General features: G+C 43.1%; 1 protein-coding gene across 1 annotated transcript in view; it reads left to right on the forward strand.

Moving 5' to 3' along the window:
• The window catches only part of PDIA5 (protein disulfide isomerase family A member 5), a 188,806-nt gene that overhangs the window by 35,968 nt on the left and 133,838 nt on the right, over positions 1-19,000 (forward strand). The window contains exons 2-3 of the mRNA XM_066633209.1: positions 6,971-7,097; positions 12,955-13,042. Coding sequence (XP_066489306.1) covers positions 6,971-7,097; positions 12,955-13,042 — 215 coding nt within the window. The remainder of the gene's footprint in view (positions 1-6,970; positions 7,098-12,954; positions 13,043-19,000) is intronic.

Below are 19,000 nucleotides of genomic sequence, written 5' to 3' on the forward strand. Positions count from 1 at the left end.
ACTCTTTCTTTTTATTTAATTCTTTGCATCTCAGTCACTTGTTCTAATGTGGCAATAAGTGTTCTGTTGAGGGATCTTGGTGTTTGCCATGGTGTAGCTTGTTGCACAGAATTCCTGTCCCGTGTGACTTTCAGAAGACGTCACAGCTTGCAACTGGGCCCCCCAGGATGGCCCAAAAAGACGAACTCGGGCTCCACAAGAGACTGTTGTGGGATGCTGCAGAGCAGGGACAAGGGTCTGGCCAGCAGTGCAATTGCTGCTGTGGTGTCCAGTTTTGGACAAGTCCTGGAGGTGTCATGCTAGTTTGAGGAGGGCTGCATTTTCTTTGTGTCACATGAAAGGAGTGCGTGAAAAGTCTACAAGGAGAATAACTGGAGGCCAAGCAGACATACTACGACTGAGAAGACTTGTAGGCAGGCAGAAGGGTTATGGCCCAATCGTATCTCAGTGCGATGCTTGTCTCGCTGCTTGATGCTTGTTAGGCCCTGCAACAGTGTGTGGAGTGTACCACTGTTGAGTCAGTCTGAGCCGCCACTGCAAAGCTGCAGCATTGGTGCTACACTGCTGTGGACCTCAGATCATGCCAAGTTAGTTAGGTGGGCGGGGGTGTGTGTGTGTGTTTCGTGGGTGGGGAGGACAGGGAGAGTTTCAGGGTGGATCAGGGAAAGGAGACAGTGAGCCAGAAGAGGTGGAGCTCGGTCACAAACATGCATGCTAGATCTTTTCTCCCATTTTGCAGTTTGCTCTGCCCCCTTTCCTCATACGTCAGCTCTGTTGCTTGCATAAGTCTGAGGCCTTTGGGGGCCTGTGCAGAGGTAAGGAGAAAATATTTTCACTTGTCTTGAACTGGCCTCCTGTTCTTCACCCCCCCCCCCGCAGCACCCCCCCATGGCATTACTGCATGCTTCACTGTGACAGGATAGAATTAGGCAATTAGTATAGTGAACAACTTCCTTTTCATCCCACTCTGAGGCTACTTGGGGCATGGATGTGCTGATACCTTTTTCAAATTTATCATTGCATTTTTTTAAAATACTTTGACACATTAATTTATATGCTTGGAATTGCACTTATGTACCTCTTGATACAGGGATGTTCTCAGATCATTTTGCTTCACCAAAGCACATTAAGGAAGGGGAATCTAAGGCGTATGAAAAATGTAGCTGAATCTCGACTTCATGGTAAAACACAAACAATACAATTTGGTGCTTTTCTTTATCGTTAAAGGCACAGCTATTAATGAACTGATAATTAAATACATTTTTCTTTGACGTACAGTGGGATTTACTCCTACATATGTGCATGTAGAGTTGCAACCTGAAAAGGCAGCTCTAAATGGGCAGCACATTTCTTATCCGTTTTATTTCAATTACTACACATGCTTATAAAAACTGTGAATGTCATCTTAGAAAAGGCATCCTATTCTGTGTGAATTGTAAAGGTAGTAGATACTATATACTACCTAAAAGCAAAGTAAGCTTTTCTTCAAACTAGTTATGTCAGTATGTCTAGATTTGATTAATCAATTAAAACTCATTCAGTTAATCAACTAAGATTTATTTAGCTAGGTGGAAGTCTTAATAATTGCTTATACTGGAATTCTGTCAATATTTCCTCTGTAAGCTGCCTCAAATGTATGAGAGGTGAGATATCGCTGGTGGGGGGTAGGAGATGTATCCTTGGTGGGGGATAGGAGACGTGTGTGACTATGTGGGTTTATAACGCTTTTTAAAATGACTACAGGAAGGGCAAGTGAAAAGAAGTAAAAAGATATATCTAAAAATTATACCTCTTGCCATTGCTCACCACACACTAAAGAAGTCTGGATACTTTCCAACCCATACTTAGGGGGAAAGGCAAGGTGATTATTCGCTCTCCTGGTCCCTTTGAGGATGGGAGGCACAGTGTAACTGACTGGTAGTCCGAGGGGAGTTTGCCTAGGGAGGGGCTATTTGTCATCTTAAGGAATTTTTTGAGGATCTTGGCCTGCTGAAAGGACTTATGTTTGAATTAAAGCACAAAGCTCCTTTGTAAAGAAGAAAGAGATGGATAATGTGAATCTCTCTAACTCTTATCGACTTGCAAATGTCATGTAGTCTGCAATGCTTATCTCAAGGTGACAAGTTCTTGGATGCCCTAGATCACCTATTGAATATCTGATGCATGGGTTTAAGTGTGAATATGCAGATATCCACATCCAGCCTGCCAGCTTGACACTTTTGCAGTGAACATTAGGTTCCGGTGGCCTCGACAAGATGAAACATTAATCTTTATACTGAGAAAGTGGTGATGATTTATTCAACAAACACCAGCGGGATACTTGGAGGCCTGCCATACATAGGAAATGACATGGTGCCTGTGCCAGTGAGTTTAGAGTATACGCTGAACAAGCTCTTGGATATTTTAGGAATTGACAGGAGTACCTCACAAGAAAGAATTTTTAAAGTTTACATTGGTATCCCAAAACCCAGTTCAGAGAGACTATGAGTGGATCATTACTTTTGTCATATAGCAAAAGTAATACAGAAAATGAATTCCATTTCATATCTCGAGGCATGTGATGCTGTCATTGTTTCTGTATTTCTAAATTTCTACCCACTTACTCTCCCAGAAAGGCATTCAGATTGGTTTTATGATTACATTACTGTAGTAAAAACTCAGTTGAATCTGATGCCATCTGTACAACAAATAAGTTCCAAACTACCTCTGTTAATTTAGAGATATAATTTTTAAAATGTTGCTAGATTTTGTTTTCAGATCTGCTGATCGTGAGAGTTTGAAAAATGCCTTTGTTATTACTGAATCTAAGTTTACGTAGTGGGTCTGTTACTCTAGAACACATTTGCAATCTAAGGGAAGATTTAAACAGCTAATTGCCATGTTTTAAAGCATGGGGTGTTACTTTCTGAATGGAGACTATCAGAAAGCAGAAAGGGCAACTTTTTTCTGGTAGAAAGGTAGGAAACCAAGAATTATCTGCTGGTGAAGTGGGCACTTGCTCCCCTTCCCCTCCCTACTCAAGCCCAACACTATTTTTTCCCCCATTATTCTTAGGGCTGCAGCACAATGGCTTTTTGATGCCCATGAAAGTATCTTGCAAGAGTGCAGCTGTGTTGTTAAAGGCTGCCCTGATTTTTATGCATTTTAGGAGTGCTTGGCATCTGGAAGTGGAAAATGTAAGGGTGACAGCATAATTGCCAGCTTTATTTAAACTTATAGGTTTGCCTTCCCTGAAGGTTCAGGATAGGATGCAAACTTGTAAAACAGAAACATGAAAAATGCATTCCCCCCCCCCCATGTGTGTATTCATGTAGGATACATACAATTGGACTATAAAAATATACCCAACTGGACTAAATGGGTTACAGGAATATGTATTGGTAGTTTCACTTATTGCTCTTTAGACTTCTAGGGAATGTGCTTTATGGCAGTGGTTCTCAAACTGGTGGCTCATGACCCACCAGTTCGTGTAACACTTCCCCTGCCCCTTTAAGGGACGTGGGAAGAGGAGAGGCAGGGAAGTGATCCCCAGGATTGCGTCACTAAAGGGGGGTGGAAGTGCTTTCACTTATACTCAGTGAAGGCTGCTGGAAGCTACAGGAGGTGCGGGGAGCCCAGTGCAGCCCTCTGCAGGACTCCCCAAGGCTTGGAATCTTGAAATGGAGCGATTGCAAAGCACTTCCCGTTTGCAGTTTCCTGTACATTTTACATAGGGCTTGAAGATATTTGGAAATTTTAATTGGTCTAAAATGCTGTTAACTGGGTCATTTAACACCCACACACATTTAAATACAATACAGGTTGAGCCTCATTATTTGTGTGGGTTCCATTCCCAGAAACTCACATGGATGGCAAAAAATGCACTAAAGCAAATCCATTTAAAAAACGAAGTTCCCTTGCTCAGGTGATTTAAAAACAGCCTTGCTGACCTTTGTGATGTAAGATAAGAGTCATTAAGAAGACAATCCATCAATCAGTTGTCCTCCAAGAGCTTAGAAAGGAGGTTCACTCAGCCCCTCCCTTCAACAATGCAACGTGATCATTTTTCTTTCACTGCTCAGGGGGAAGGGAGGGGTTGCCTGGAGAGAGAAGGATTGATGGATTGTTAGCCAGCTGCTCTCTCTCTCTCATTAAGGAGGCTATTGTTAAAGGACTGTTCAGTTTTTTAAACTGATTTTGAAGTGGTGGATTTTCCCCTTCTCCAGGGATCAGCACATTCCTTCTCATTTGCAGTGGCCATTTGTGTTGAGTCAAATCCGTGTATAAAAAATCCGTGTAAAAAAAAATACAGGCTGGACCTGTATTTACTTACACACACACACCACACACACACAGAGAGAAATATAGCTAAATGTCTTTCCAAGTTCAATTTGAGGTGGTAATGTTAACTTTTAATGCTGTAACAGCTGAGCCCAGGATATCTAAAGGACTCCTTTTCCCGTTCCAACTAGCCTGTTGAATCAGGTTTGCTCTACAGATGCTTGTCTGAGGGCCCTGCTTCTTCTGAGGTGAGAAGGATGCTAACCATAGAGAAGGATGCCTTCTCTGTTGTAGCACAACTCCCCTGAAATCCCCTTTCTGAGGTCTGCTTGACATATCATTGTCTTTAAATGCCAAAGAAAAACCTGTTTGTTTCAGTGTGTCTTGAGTTGTGTTTATTTGTGTTGTTTTAGCTCTGTTCTGGTTAGTGGTCTTAGTGCTGCATTTTTTTTCATTGTTATGTGCTGGTGCGTTTATTATTTTGATATGACTAGTTATTGTAAGCCTTTGTGAAAACAATTGCTGGCAGAATAGAGCATAAATAATTAAATTAATTGGGCGAAGCAAAGAGTAGTACACAGATTTATCTGAGCCAATGGTTCCCAAATATTTTAGGACCAGGACACTCTGTTGGGATCCACCTAGCTTTATGAGACTTAAAAAAGTTTCACTTTACCAGGTGTTCAAGCCTGTTCTTATCCTTTTTACGGGGCGGGGGGGGGGAACAACCACCTTCTGGAGCATTTGTTGAGCTCCATGTTCATTGGATCCTGACCATTCTGGTGGTCTTGTGCTCCTCTTCCCCTGGCCTTCAGTAAGAGCTAAGGTACATTTGCCTGCTCACAAGTAAATGCCTACATGCGATTCAATTTCACTTTCCATAGGGCTAAATAGATTTTCCTTGTCAGCCACCAGCTAGTTTCATTGTCATGACCCACCAACAATTGGGTTGTGTCCCACTGGTGGGTCCCGACCCACAGTTTGGGAAACACAGATCTGAGCATTTGGATCAACAAGTGAAAAAACCTTTCTTCTGTCTAAAGCGGGGTCTCCAAACCCTGGCCCGGGGGCCAGATGTGGCCCACAGCAAGCCTCTTTCCGGCCCGTGGCCAACCTCTTGTCCCCTGAAAGCCTCTGGCCCACTCAACTGAACATGACCAGAACTGTGCTCTGATTGTGTCTGGAGGATGTTCTGAGGGCCAGAGAGGTTGAATGAATTAGCCCATTCATTTATTCGCTCATCTAAATTCCATCTCTAATGTATTTATTTGAATTTTATATTTAAATTTTTTTCCGGCCCTCTACCCCACGCCAGATATTTGATGCGGCCCTCTGGCCAAAAAGTTTGGAGACCCCTGGTCTAAATAGTCGCCAAAGGATTTTTGAAGCTTATTAATTTTATACCTTGCTTTTCTTCCATATGGGGAGCTCAGGTCAACATACAAGAATTTCCTTAGCAGTCATCCAGGCACTAATTAGACCTAAACTGACTTGAGTTCAGCTATGTGACTGTCTCCTACACCCTCAGGTCATGTCCTGGGAACCCTCCCATTCATCTCTATGGAATAGTTTGCAAAACAGTGACCAACACGAATAGTATTCTTATTGCTTAAATGTTGCAGGAATTGTCCAATTTGTGAAGCTTTGACCCTCCCCCATTCTACCCTTTCTGAGTTGCCCTAACTGCTAATAGTTATCTCTTTGAGAGATGATTTTCAGAATCCTTCAGCATAAACTACATGTATGCTGCCCACTGCTATGCGTGTAGATTTCTGTGATTGGACAACTGCTCCAGCAATTAGTTAGAAGACAAGAGCATCTTGGATTTTGTCTTAAAACCAGCCAAGAAAGGAGCAGGAAGTAGAGAAGCGGCCGTGGCCATACATTGCTTGACTCTATGCAGCTTTCATGGGTAGCATAACAGTTTTGATGACTGCAGTTTGAATCTCTTTTGCCTCTGATTCTGTTTGCCTCAAGCTCCTCTTCCTTCCTAGAAGTTCACCTCTCCCCAGCCTCTACACGCTTTGCAGCTTCCAGGAAGACACCTGCCCCACAGCCTGAGCACTGCTGCTCTAGAGACAGACCGGCTAAAATCAGAAGTCTCTTGTACCAGCAACTGTTAGTTCTGCCCTGATTTTACAGCACAAAATAGAGAACGTAGCTCATATAGAAAGGAGTGGGTGTATTGAGACATAGATGACACTTCCTTATATTACCTGTGTCTCAACACACCCACTCTTTTGCAGAAAAAAATATTGAGTTGCTGGCTCTTCAATCTTTTCATGACTTCCCAAGCTTTGCGCAAATGCTAAGGTTGATAACCTGTTCCACATTTTCCAGGATAAGGTTAAAGTAATGTGGATCAGCATAGCATCATCAAAATTAGAGGGGGGGGGAATGTGTTGATCTCTCCCTCTCAATTCTATGTTTGTCTAGAGTTTCTCCATTTTAAATCCCAATCCAATTTGCTTCTGGCTGTTCTGATTTCTGCCTGGGCAGGGAAAAAGCCTACTCTGTAGGCAGTGGAACTCCATTCTTTGCCTGCTCAGATTATCACCTTTACGCAAGAATCTCATGCAAGTGTGTTGTGCCCTCCAGATGAGGAAATAGTGTTGCTATATGGGAGGGCACAGGATTTTTGTTGAACTTGTTGTGGCAAGTAACATTTCCATATTTTATTGTTTGTTTTCCTCTGCTTTGTCTTTTGCAGGCCATCTTTCCAGCATTCCTATTATCAGCAAAGATGTCTCCACTGATAGAAAAAATTAGTGATCAGAAGGACTTCAAGAAACTCCTGAGGACACGGAATAATGTGTTGGTGCTATACTCCAAATCTTGTGAGTTTCTCTCATTTAAAAAATAAATTAAAGACTGTTACTTTTGATAATGTGGACTGACTGTTAAGGTGAGAAGATAAGAAAAATAACTTAATAGATTTTTCTCCCCCCTCCTCAAAAAGTTAAATCCAGATCTTTTATCTGTATATCAGATGTCTAGCAAGCCACTGTGGAGCCATTTGATTTGAGTGTTTGCTGATAAACTTTGGATTTAATTTGTTTTCTCCTGAGTTGATGTCTGATGAAAACAAATTCTGTTTTATAACATGATTTCAAATAAACACTTTTGTTTCATAAAAAAAAGACATCAAATGAGACACAGGAAGTGCAAATGGAGATGCAGATCTGGGGAGCTTTCAGCTAAACATTACACAAGTCATACTTGCAACTATTCCGCCTTGAACTCTTATCATTCTCATTTCCTTAATGCACAAAGGATGCTCTATCAATAGCTGTTTACTCCTCAATTTTCCTTTATCTCTGCTTCTGACTCTAGTACTAACTCTGGCATGTGTGTGCACAAGAGAGAAGCTTCCTGCTTCTTCTCCATTTGTTGAAAAGCATCTCCATGCGTCTGCCTGACAATTCAAGCATTTGTTTTTGCTCATCCGTCCATTCACTTGTTTTTTTCCTGTTTGTGCCTTTTGCATCTTCTTATGCTTCACCTACCCTTAGAATATCCGTTTTAACTTCTTGTCTGCTAGCCACCCACTTGCTGTCTCTTTTGGTTACAATCAACTTCTTCTGTCTCTACTAGCTTCCTCCTCCCGCCCTCATCCCCCCCTCTTGCTCTGGTTTTTCATTGTCAGCGGTGGGCTGTAAGCTACTCTTGACAAGATTATTTGCAAGAGCTTGGCCCACTTGGGGCACCGTGTGCAGAGAGGCTAATTATGCGTAATATATCATTGCTCTGATATTTATTTGGCCAGAAGATGTATGATCTGCCCATTAGCTCAGAAATTAGATCAAATTGGTGTCCTTAATGCTGCCTTACTCTCTCTCTCTCTCTTTCCCCTCAGAAGAGGAATAGGAAGCAGCCAAGAAATGTTGGTGTTTAATTTATTATGCACTTCTGAATTGCACTTAGGCTTCAGTCCTCATGTTGTTCATTCTGAAGGGGTTCACTTCAAGCCGGGGGGGGGGCTGCTTTCTGTAGCTAATTTGAGTTTGGTTTCCACTTGGTAGTTTCCTTTTTAACTTTAGAGCAAATTACATTGCTGCAACAGGATTAGATAAAAGGGCAGAATTTCATGGAAACTTAGGGACTTGAAGATAATCTTGTTTTTCCGCCCACAATAAGGGAGAATCGCTTCATTAATGCAGCTTTTATTAATTTGATGTGCATATAATTGAAAAAATAACACAGGCCTAGTTCATGTATTTTGGTAGAGGATGCTTAACTATGGTTTAGTGTGGTATGTGAATTGACAAATCATGGTTCGTGAAAGACTGGCAAACTAGAATCAGGATACATGGTTTGAAATAAGCATGGAGACAGATTGCACTAACTTTTGGTTAGTTCCATGTTTACTATTAGTTAGTACTGGTTAGTACCATGTTTAGTACCAAAGGGGAAACAGAGATGGAATAAAGGTGGGAAGGAGATGGAAGCTGGAACAGGCAAGCAGGGAGAAAAATTAGGAGGGTCGGGAACTATAGAGACCAGGCGGAGAGACAGAGGACATAAGAATGTAAGAAGAGGTCTGCTGGGTCAGACCAAAGGCACATCTAGTCCAACTTCCTGTACCTCACAGTGGCCCACCAAATGGGGGCATACAAGACAACAAGACACAACCTGCATCCTGGTACCATCCCCAACAGCTGGCATTCTGAGGTAGCCTACTTCTGAAGCATGGTTTCCAACCATTAGGAGCCCAAGGACCACTGAGACAAAAATTGGAATTGGCATGAACCACATGCAACCAGTGCCTCCAAGAGGAATTTCATCAGGATGTACAATGTTTCTTCTGGGCCCCTTCCCAAAGGCGAAGGGTGAAACAGAGTGGGGGTGGCAACAGGGGTGGGCAAAATGGGTGAAGAAGGGGCAAAACAGGGCAGGGGGAGGTTGGCAACAGTGGGAAAAGTCTTTGGAGCCCAGATCTTCCTGCCCACACAGTGTCGGCAGCAAGTTACAGTAATACAGAAAGCCCAACACTTTCTGAAGTTCCTGATTTTTTTTACATATCAAAAATCATTGCAGAAAATTAAATCATTATATTTAGGCACACACTAGAATGGAAAGTGTTCTGGGTGTAACAAAACATACTTTTTCAGCAGCTGTAGTCCCACAGCTGTGTCCTTGATACACTCCTTCATGATAAGCAGATCCACAAGTCAAAGAGCTATTGTAGCAGGCCAGTTTCCTCCCAGATTTGGCAGTATGCAGGAGTGTCTTGTATGCATTCCTTGGCCCAGCACATATGGCTTGTGGCAGCCACCATGAGCCTTGCATCCCACGTGAGCAGCAAATCCAAGTGAGATTGGAAAATATAAGGAGAATAGGGAATATAAGGAAAATTCCCAGGAGAGTACGAGAGTACCTGGAAGGAGAAAATGCCACTGCCCACCCCTAGGAAAGCCCATCACAGGTCTGAGCCGTAGCAGTCTCAGGGATGACCACATATTGAGAAGAGACACCTGGAGGTGAAGAAACTGACCATTTATGTTTCTGTTTCCTGGCTGGGACTGTGTTCTAACTTATTTTAAAGGGGAGATTGCACTTGTGAGTCTACTACCTGTGTCTGAAGGGGGAAAATATCTTTCCTACAACCCAAGGAAGTGAATGTACCCACTTGAGACAAGGTGGTACATGGGGTCAAAAACCCATATTTTTCCAACAAAAAGGTTCACATAACAAAAGAAGTGGGGGGAAAAGATAATCCCTCTCCCAAAAGGGATCATAGACGTTTAAAAAAAAGACAAAAAGGAGATTCCAGCAGTCAGTCACTGAAAAAGATGCAGTGGTGGGATAAACAGAGGAGAATCACAACTTTAAAATGATGTTTCTTTTCAGCTAGTCAAAAACAAACAACGTACTGTACTTAGTCCCTAGTCTATCTTATGTTAGGTGATGGTGTCAATCTGCTATAGCACCTCGTTCCCCAAGAGATGGGCTGAATCCTGACAATGCAGCAGTAACTTGGCCAAGGTCAAAAGCCACATGCATCCCTCAGATCAACCTTGTGTTAAGGCCCTCTGGTGGATAATGTCGGTGTCCTGCCTCATTAGTCCAATCATGGTCACTTGGGCATCCTTGTACAACATCAGACCTCTGTCAGGAGAGCAGGGATGCCCAGTCAGACTTCAGGCTAGTTCCAATAGGAGGGACTAGCTAGAAGGAACTTAATCGCCTCAGAAATAAACCAGATGTTTTGTTCTTGATGTTGGCAATTCTAAAGTGTGTGAAAGATTTTCACCACGGAGGACGTGCGCTTGAAAATTTAAAAGCTTGATTTGATGATGAGCGGAAAGAGGGAGTGAAAATGTTACCCTACACATGCCCACTGTAAGCTCTACTTAAATGCAAATGAGCAACTTTCAATAATGGGAATAAACTTTTTCTCAGAAGCTTTATAAAATGAAATTGCTTATAGTGGGTGTCCATGTGACTCAACTGCTGTTAAAATATTTATATAGCAGGAAATTCTGCCTGGTTTCTACTTAGTCTCTTGTTAGCAAGTTGTTCAGATTGCAAAAGGGTTTCTAACTGACTTAAAAAAAACATTTTCAAAGAGGATTCTTTTCTTTTTAAAAACCTTGTGGCATGGCTTTTTTGTTTTGCTAATAACTGTTCAACAAGATAAATTATCATATAGAATAAGCTGGTGTTGAGATCTCCTATTCAAAATATTGCCAGTTAAACCTTTTGTTTGCTACTTTACTAAAAACTCACCTTGATTCTAAGCTCTGATGTCTTCTGCATATCCTGTCTGAATCTATTTGAAATAACCAGTAAAATTTCTCAAAGTAACAGGGAAGAGGTAAAAAATCTAGTGTTTAATACTTAAGTTACGCCACCCTTTTCTGAAAGGTGGAATGTGTGTATATGTTTGTGAAATAGCCACACTTATAAGCTAAGCAAGTGTGGTGACAGCAGCAATAGGAATAATTTTAGCTGTCCTCCAGAACTGTTTTTAGGAAGAATATCAGTGCAAGAGAAGAATCTGAATTGCATGATTGTCAGTTAAGTTCTCAAAGTGCTATTCTTTATATTCTTTGTAAGTAAGATCTATTGTGTTAGTAAACATTGGTTACTGTGCTGAAAGAAATCTTCACTTGCTACCTCCTGTTCACTTTTTGCATCAAGATATCATGCAACTCAGTATTAGAAATGGAGATATTTACTGGTCTCAAGTGCCAGCTTTTCAAACCGACATATCGTATTGTACATTTCTTGGGAACCATTTCTCTAAATTGAGAGTTGTTGATTTTTGTCACTGTTGCTCTCCAGAAGCATAACTGAAACTGAAACTGGCTCACTTGTCGGTGGATAATTTTGCCCATGACTGAGCGTATATCAAAGAAGGAAAGGATGGGAGGAATGCGATATTTGCTGGGGGTGGGACAAACCTAGCAAAAGATGGCTCAGCAGCGTGGATCAATTGTGGGATAGTCTATAGCAGGGGTGCTCAAACCCTGACCTGGGGCCATTTGTGGCCCTTGGGGACCCCCAATTCAGCCCACGGGAGCCCCCAGTCTCCAATGATCCTCTGGCCCTCTGGAGACTTGCTGGAGCCCGTGCTGGCCCAATGTAACTACTGTCAGCATGACAGCGGCTGTTTGGCCCCTTGCATGAGCTGTGGGCTGATGGCTCCCTCCACTGCTTGCCGTTTCACCTCTGTAAAGCAGCAGCAGTAGTAAAGGAAAAACCGGCCTTGCTTCATGCAAGACCTTGTATAGGCATTGAGCTATTGCAAGACCTTCTTTCATTATAAGTTCCATCTCTAATATAGTATTTATGTAAATTTATTCAATTTTTAAATTCAAATTAATTCTCTTTTTCCTGGCCCCCAACGTAGTGTCAGAGAGATGATGTGGCCCTCCTGCCAAAAAGTTTGGACACCCCTGGTCTATAGCATAATCCTATGCCTGTCCAATGGAACTTACTTCCAAGACAAGTATTATAGAATTGTAGCTTCTCCTTATTGCTCTTATTGAGAGGAAATTCAATAAGAGTTTGGTGCAATAAGAGCCTCATTCAGTTGAACCAATCAGAGTATATAGCCCAAGGTCCCAAGAGTTCCATGCATCCAAGGGGCCTTGGTACTGTGTTTTTTCAACAGCTAGGCCCTTCTCCTCACAATGAGGTGTCAAACCTATTTTGAAATCCATGGGACCAACTGTTTTTGTCAGTTGCTTATTCCATTCTGAGGTGGATCTTTATTCAAGATCTGTGTATTCAAAATATGGTCTGCAGACCAGTGCAGGTCTGTAAGCCGTTGCCTGCTGGTCTATGACTTCCCTGCCAGCCCCACTTAGCTATAAGGTCCTCAGAGGAAGCAAAGCACCCTCAGAGGTTCCCACTTCCAGCTGCCAGTGTGCAAGCAGCCAGCTGAGATGAGTCCACTTGTGCCACCTACACCTCTTGAGTGGCACTTGAGATTGCTCACCCCATCTTCCCAAGATACCCGCTTCCACCTCACCCCAGCTATGCCCTGTCTCTTTGTCCTCCCGCATGATGGCCACAGGCTTCTGCTTTTACCCTTTCCTCGCTTCTCCCTGTGTACCTGTGCAAAATGTATGCATGTGTATGCGTGATTGTATAAACTTTGCACAGGTACATAGGGATTTCAAATAAATTGCTGCCAAATTGTCTGGATATTGATGGTTATTGTATGTATGCTTTTATTTCTTCCAGCGGCTGCTGCAGAAAATTCGCTCAAGTTATTGTCTGATGTAGCCCAAGCGGTGAAGGGCCGAGGTACTATATCGTGGATAGATTGCGGGTATGTGGTTGCGCTGCCATTCGCTGTCCCACCCGAACTGTCATGTTGAACAAATAAACATTGCCGCTGTTATAAGCTGTGTGTGGTGAGGAGGTCGAAGGGAAAGTCACTCACTCCTATATTCTCGTGATGTCCTGTGTCATTTTTTGCAGGAGTGCTAGTACACCCCATACCATTGACTTCTGTGTCCCTGTTTACTCTGCTACCAGCTCTGCATGATATTAAATCTGTCAGCTACCACATTTGTAATTGTGTGTAGGTGTCATTTGCTGCCTAGATTCCATTCAAATATACTTCTCCCACCCCTGCAATTTATACTTGGAGAGAGGCTAGGAGCAGGTCCCTTAGTTTATGTGCTCTTCTTTCTCTTGATATAGAGGGAATAACTGAATTGAGGAATAAAATCTGTGATTATCTGAATGTGGGATCTTGATCCTGGAAGATTTAAATAACCCTCTTTTTGGTGGATTTATGCTTGCAGGAGATCCTAAGAATTGAACACAGGATATTTGGGTTGGTGGTTCCTTTTTCCCTCCTTCTGGGGAGGAGGAGTGTACAGACAGGTAGGGGTGTGAATACCCAATATTCTTCTAATTTCTCCCTGAGTTCGGTCACAGGGGAAAAATGTAATCTGAGCAGGTTTGTACTCTATCACATGGTATATATTTTTAACATGCAACTCGATGATAGTCATGGTGAGGTAACCAGTTAGTCCATGATACCTTTCTGTAGATATAGACAATTTCTCATCTTCTAATTTGTATTATCTAGCAAGTTTGTCTTGTTTCTCACATCATTCTCCTTTCTGATTTCCTTTCTGAAACCAACTTTCCATTAGGAATTTTTAAATCTCCTCTAGGTAATACTTGAATATAATTTATAATGTATTTGGCACCTCCAGTGTCTCTAATAAAGACACTGCAGGGTGCTTTAAAAATAGTGCCTCAATGCTACTTTTCACTTCTGTGAGTTGCAAAACTGTTATTCTTGGAAAAGTTAAATAGCTGGATTTGTTTTGATCCACAAGCAGTCTTGTGAGTAGCTCTGACTTGTGAGTTCTGTGTTGCTACACAGAATCATTTGACGGTAATCTAGATCAGGGGTCTCCAAACTTTTCGGCCGAAGGGCCGCATCAAATATCTGGCACAGTGTCGAGGGCCGGAAAAAAAAAAAAGAAATATAAAATTTAAATAAGTACATTAGAGATGGAACTTGGATGAATGACTGAGATGAATGAATGAATGTCCACAATTTCTCCAAGCACCAACACAGCCCAAGAAATAAAGCACACACTTAAATGGACCCCCATTCCCCCACCCCACAAGCACAACTCTGGTTGTGGTTGGTCAACTGGACCAGAGGTTCTCAAGATCAGAGGCTGGCCGTGGGCCAGATAGAGGCTCTCCGCAGGCCTCATCTGGCCCCTGGGCCGGGGTTTGAAGACTCCTGATCTAGATCTACAACTGTAGTTCTTTCTTATTATTCCACCTCCTCCTGCAGCTTCCCCAGTCCTGTATCCATGCCCCTGCTGATAGTGTCGCAACCCTCAGCAGCAGTTTTTGGGGGGCACTTAGAGGTGGGAGGAATGAGGTAGGGAAAGTTAGTTACATGCACACTTATTGTGTAAACCTAACTCTGGATGCTTCCTATGGGTTTTAGTCTGTGAGATTAATCATAATGTCTAGTAGCTAGTGTTGATGTGTGTTGGAAATGCTGATCATTTTTTTCTTTAAAAATGCTGCTAACTGGATAAGAGGCACTTTTTCAAGTGGGTGCTCCTCTTTTTAGCGGGGGGAGAGTAACTGGCCCTCCTCAACCCAGCAGTGTCTTTTCTCATGGCTGTCTGCTGGTGTTCTTTTGCATCTTTTTAAGATTGTGAACCCTTTTGGGACAGGGAGCCGTTTGATTTTTTTTTTCTGTAAATCGCTTTGTGAACATTTTTGTTGGAAATCAACCATGGTATTCTACTGGGATGGTTGACGGTTGAGTTGGGGATTAGAGACACTGTTTGGCGGTGGTTCTGCTCCTTCTTGGCTGACAGGTCCCAGGTGGTGGTACTAGGGGACTCCTGTTTGGCACCTTGGCCTTTAGAGTGTGGGGTGCTGTAGGGTTCTATACTGTCACCCATATTATTTAACATCTATATGAAACCACTGGAAGAGGTTATCCGGGGATTTGGAGTTGGGTGCCATCGGTATGCTGATGACATTCAGCTCTATCTCTCCTTTGCACTGGACTCCAGGGTGGCTGTCTCTCGAGGCAGTTGGGGTCTGGATGAGGGTGAACAAGCTGGAATTAAATCCGGACAAGACAGAGGTCCTCCTGGTGCAGAAATCCACAAAGCGGTGCTGGACTATTGTCTTGCTTTGAAAGGGGTTGCACTCCCCCTGAAAGAGCAGGCTCATAGCTTGGGGGTTATCCTGGACTTACAGCTGCTCCTGGATGCCCAGGTGTTGGCTGTGGCCAGGAGCATCTTTGCCCAGCTTCAGCTGGTGCGCCAGCTGCAGCTGTACCTGCCTCAGTTGGAGCTGGCCGCGGTGGTCCATGCCATAGTGGCATAAAGATTAGAATATTGCAACGCACTCTACGTGGGGCTGCCCTTGAAGACGGCCCAGAAGTTGCAGCTGGCGCAGAATGCGGCAGCTCATGTGGTTGCTGGAGGCCAGCAGTTTGACTCTGTCACGCCGCTGCACTGGCTTCCAGTTCATTTCTGGGCCCAATTCAGGGTGCTGGTTTTGACCTTTAAAGCCCTGAATGACTTGGGACCAGTGTATTTGAGAGACCGCCTTCTTCCATATAGTCTGGCCCGTCCTCTTTGGTCATCAGAGGGGGCCCTGTCGGTTGTGCCTTCATCAAGAGAGGTTAGGGGGATGGTGGCCAGAAATAGGGCCTTATCATTGGTGGCACCTGTATTGTGGAATTCCTTCCCCTTTGAGTTGAGAACAGCCTCCTCTTTATTAACCTTCTGGTGAGGCCTCAAGACTTTTGTATCTCAGAAGGCCTTTGCCTGATGGAGGGCATGATGACTGGTTTTTAACAATTGTTTTACTGCTGTATTTATTGCTGCTGTTTTATTATCTATTTTATCATTTTATTTTATATATTTTATGACTTTTAAATGTTGTAAGCTGTCTTGGGTGCCCCTCAGCGAGAAAGGTGGATTACAAATCCAGTAGGTAGGTAGGTAAGTAGGTAGGTAGTAGGTACGTAGGTAAGTAGGTAATAAGTAGGTAGTAGGTAGGTCATAAGTAAGTTGTTAGTAAGTAAGTAAGTTTTTTAGTAAGTAAGTAAGTAAGTTGTAAGTCCTCGTTTCAACTAATAAGTTCTAAGGTGCAGTGTACAAAATCAGACATTAATTCATGCTGAACAATCTGAGCAAATGAAAATGTCTTTGTTTGGTGCCAAAGATATGCTGATATGCTTCCAGGCAAGTCTCCTGGGAAGGGCCTTCTACATACAGGGCACCACTGCTGAAAAAGTCTACTTTCCCAGGCATCACCTGCCTAATCTCCAAAGGCGGAGAATTGGAAAGCCTTATGTGGTAGGAGGCAATTTTCCTGATACCCCAGTCCCAAGCTAGAGCATTAAAAGCTAACACCAGCAATTTGTGAATTATGCTTGCTAATATATAGACATAGCCCTGAATGTTTCATAGCCTATCTGACCTAGCGGGACTTGAACCTTGGGTCTTGGGCTCAGGTTTCGACTTGTTTGCAGCTGGTTTTTTTTGTCCTGTTCTCTAAGCCCATTTTTGAGTGCCTTCCAGAGTCTGGAACAACATCATTTGAGCACAGGCAGTCAGCACAGCCCTGTTCATTTGAGCACAGGCAGTCAGCATGCTTTGGTTCTGCACTGTTGACATTCCTAATTGACCTGGAGAATGGATTATATTCAATCAAGTCATGTGATGATATCCCAGAGTTCTTTTTTTCCTGCTCTACTTGCTAGTGGCAGTAGCCATACCTTCTTTGGACAGTGGCATTTTGGAAAAAGTAGACTATGGCCTCCCCCTGCACCAGGCATGTACCTGTGAACAAAGTTCAGAGAACAGTTCCCTCTCTCTGATTCTTTTCTCTTTCCTTGGATGAAGTAATTCAGGATTTCAAGCACATCAGAGGTTTCTTAAAAGGAAGCAACTGTTCAAATGAACATTGCCAATACACTTAAAATTGCTTCTTGAAACCGCCTTCTTCATGTCCACTGCCACTCAGCCCATGTCCCACATCAACCTTCACTGAGCTGTTATCAGGTCCTGTCCTCTCCTTCACCTTTGTCTTGTTGATTTCAGATGTTGGCAGGGGCTGCATTCCTTTTCAGTTCTGTGTAGTGTCTTACAATGTTGTGCCACTAACTAAATGTCACTGGATGCCCTGGAGCAATCACTGCTTCACGTTCCCGCATGTAACTTTCAGAATCAAACCTTTAGAGGGGTGGAGGTAGATTTTCAGGGAAACCGTGATGCTTTTCTGAGACACAGTTGTGAGCTTCCTGCTTTCCCTGAGTGCCTTGCGTGAAGGTATGCTAGCAGAAACTGCAATCTTGGCTAAAACTTGAAACTGTGTGTCAAGCAAAGGCAAATCCTGGAGGGTTATGGGGGAACTGAATTGCAAATCTAAAATGATTGGGCATCTACTGGGTTTTGGATTGGTTTCTTTCCTTTTTTGGCTTTTTTCCAGACACACTCCAGTGGAAAGCTGCATTTGTAGATCTTCGGGTTATGAATTTTTTACATTGAAAGATTTTCTGGGATGCAGTTTCTTCATTCTACTTACAGTTAACCACCTTGGGTGCAAAGTATGAAGGGATCTTGCAGTGTCTTCTGTTGTTGGCTCCAAAGCAACAGTGTTTTGTAGGGGCTCTGGACCAGACAGCTGTTCCAGAATTCCTTGAAAAATCCTCCCATTGCAGAACCACCCCGTAACTCTTTGGTAGTTCTCAAGGCTGAAGCAACAAATGGCACAGATGCCGGGGTATTTACCATGCTGGCTCAGTTTGTTTGACAAATATTGACAAGAAATGGTTTGTTTGGCAGCTGTGTTCAGCAGAGACCTCCTTTAGCTTTACTTCTCATGTCACACTATAGCAAGCTTTTTGGAAAAAAAAACAACAAAACTCTAGCATGTGTGTGTTGGCAAGGCTGGCAGGCATGCTGTGCTGTGGCTGCTGCCTTCTGCTATCCCTGCAGTGATTACAGCTCTGCCTTTTTTGAGAGTGGCTGTATTCGTTTCTTATAGCTAACAATTTACTTCCAGGTTGGGGAACAAGAAGTTGCCCGAGTTGTTATTGGATATCATCATCAAGATGGCTGGATCAGGCCATAGGCCCATCTAGTCCAACTTCCTGTATCCCACAGCGGCCCACCAAATGCCCCAGGGAGCACACCAGATAACAAGAGACCTGCATCCTGGTGCCCTCCCTTGCATCTGGCATTCTGACATATCCCACTTCTAAAATCAGGAGGTTGCACATACACATCATGGCTTATAACCCAAAATGGATTTTTCCTCCAGAAACGGGTCCAATTCCCTTTTTAATGCATCTAGGCCAGATGCCATCACCACATCTTGTGGCAAGGAGTTCCACAGACCAACCACACACTGAGGAAATAAATATTTTCTTTTGTCTGTCCTATCACTCCCAACACTTAATTTTATTGGATGTCTCCTGGTTCTGGTGTTATCTGAGAGTCTAAAGAGCTTCTCTCTATCCACTTTATCCTTCTCGTGCATAATTTTGTATGTCTCAATCATGTCTTCCATTAATGTCCTCTCCATTAATCCCAGTTGTGCTGTGCTTATTTATTGTATAGCATTGGCATCCATCTGGTGGCAAAATGTACTATTACGGTCCCCTTTCCACTACTACTTTTACCTTGTAGTGTGTTGTTTGGAAAATAGTTGTGGGTGCGATCACTGGAATTCCATTTTTCCCCACAAGTTAAAAGAGCTTTGAATTCCA

This window comes from Tiliqua scincoides, chromosome 1 (assembly GCF_035046505.1).
Source record: "Tiliqua scincoides isolate rTilSci1 chromosome 1, rTilSci1.hap2, whole genome shotgun sequence".
Lineage (NCBI taxonomy): Eukaryota > Metazoa > Chordata > Lepidosauria > Squamata > Scincidae > Tiliqua > Tiliqua scincoides.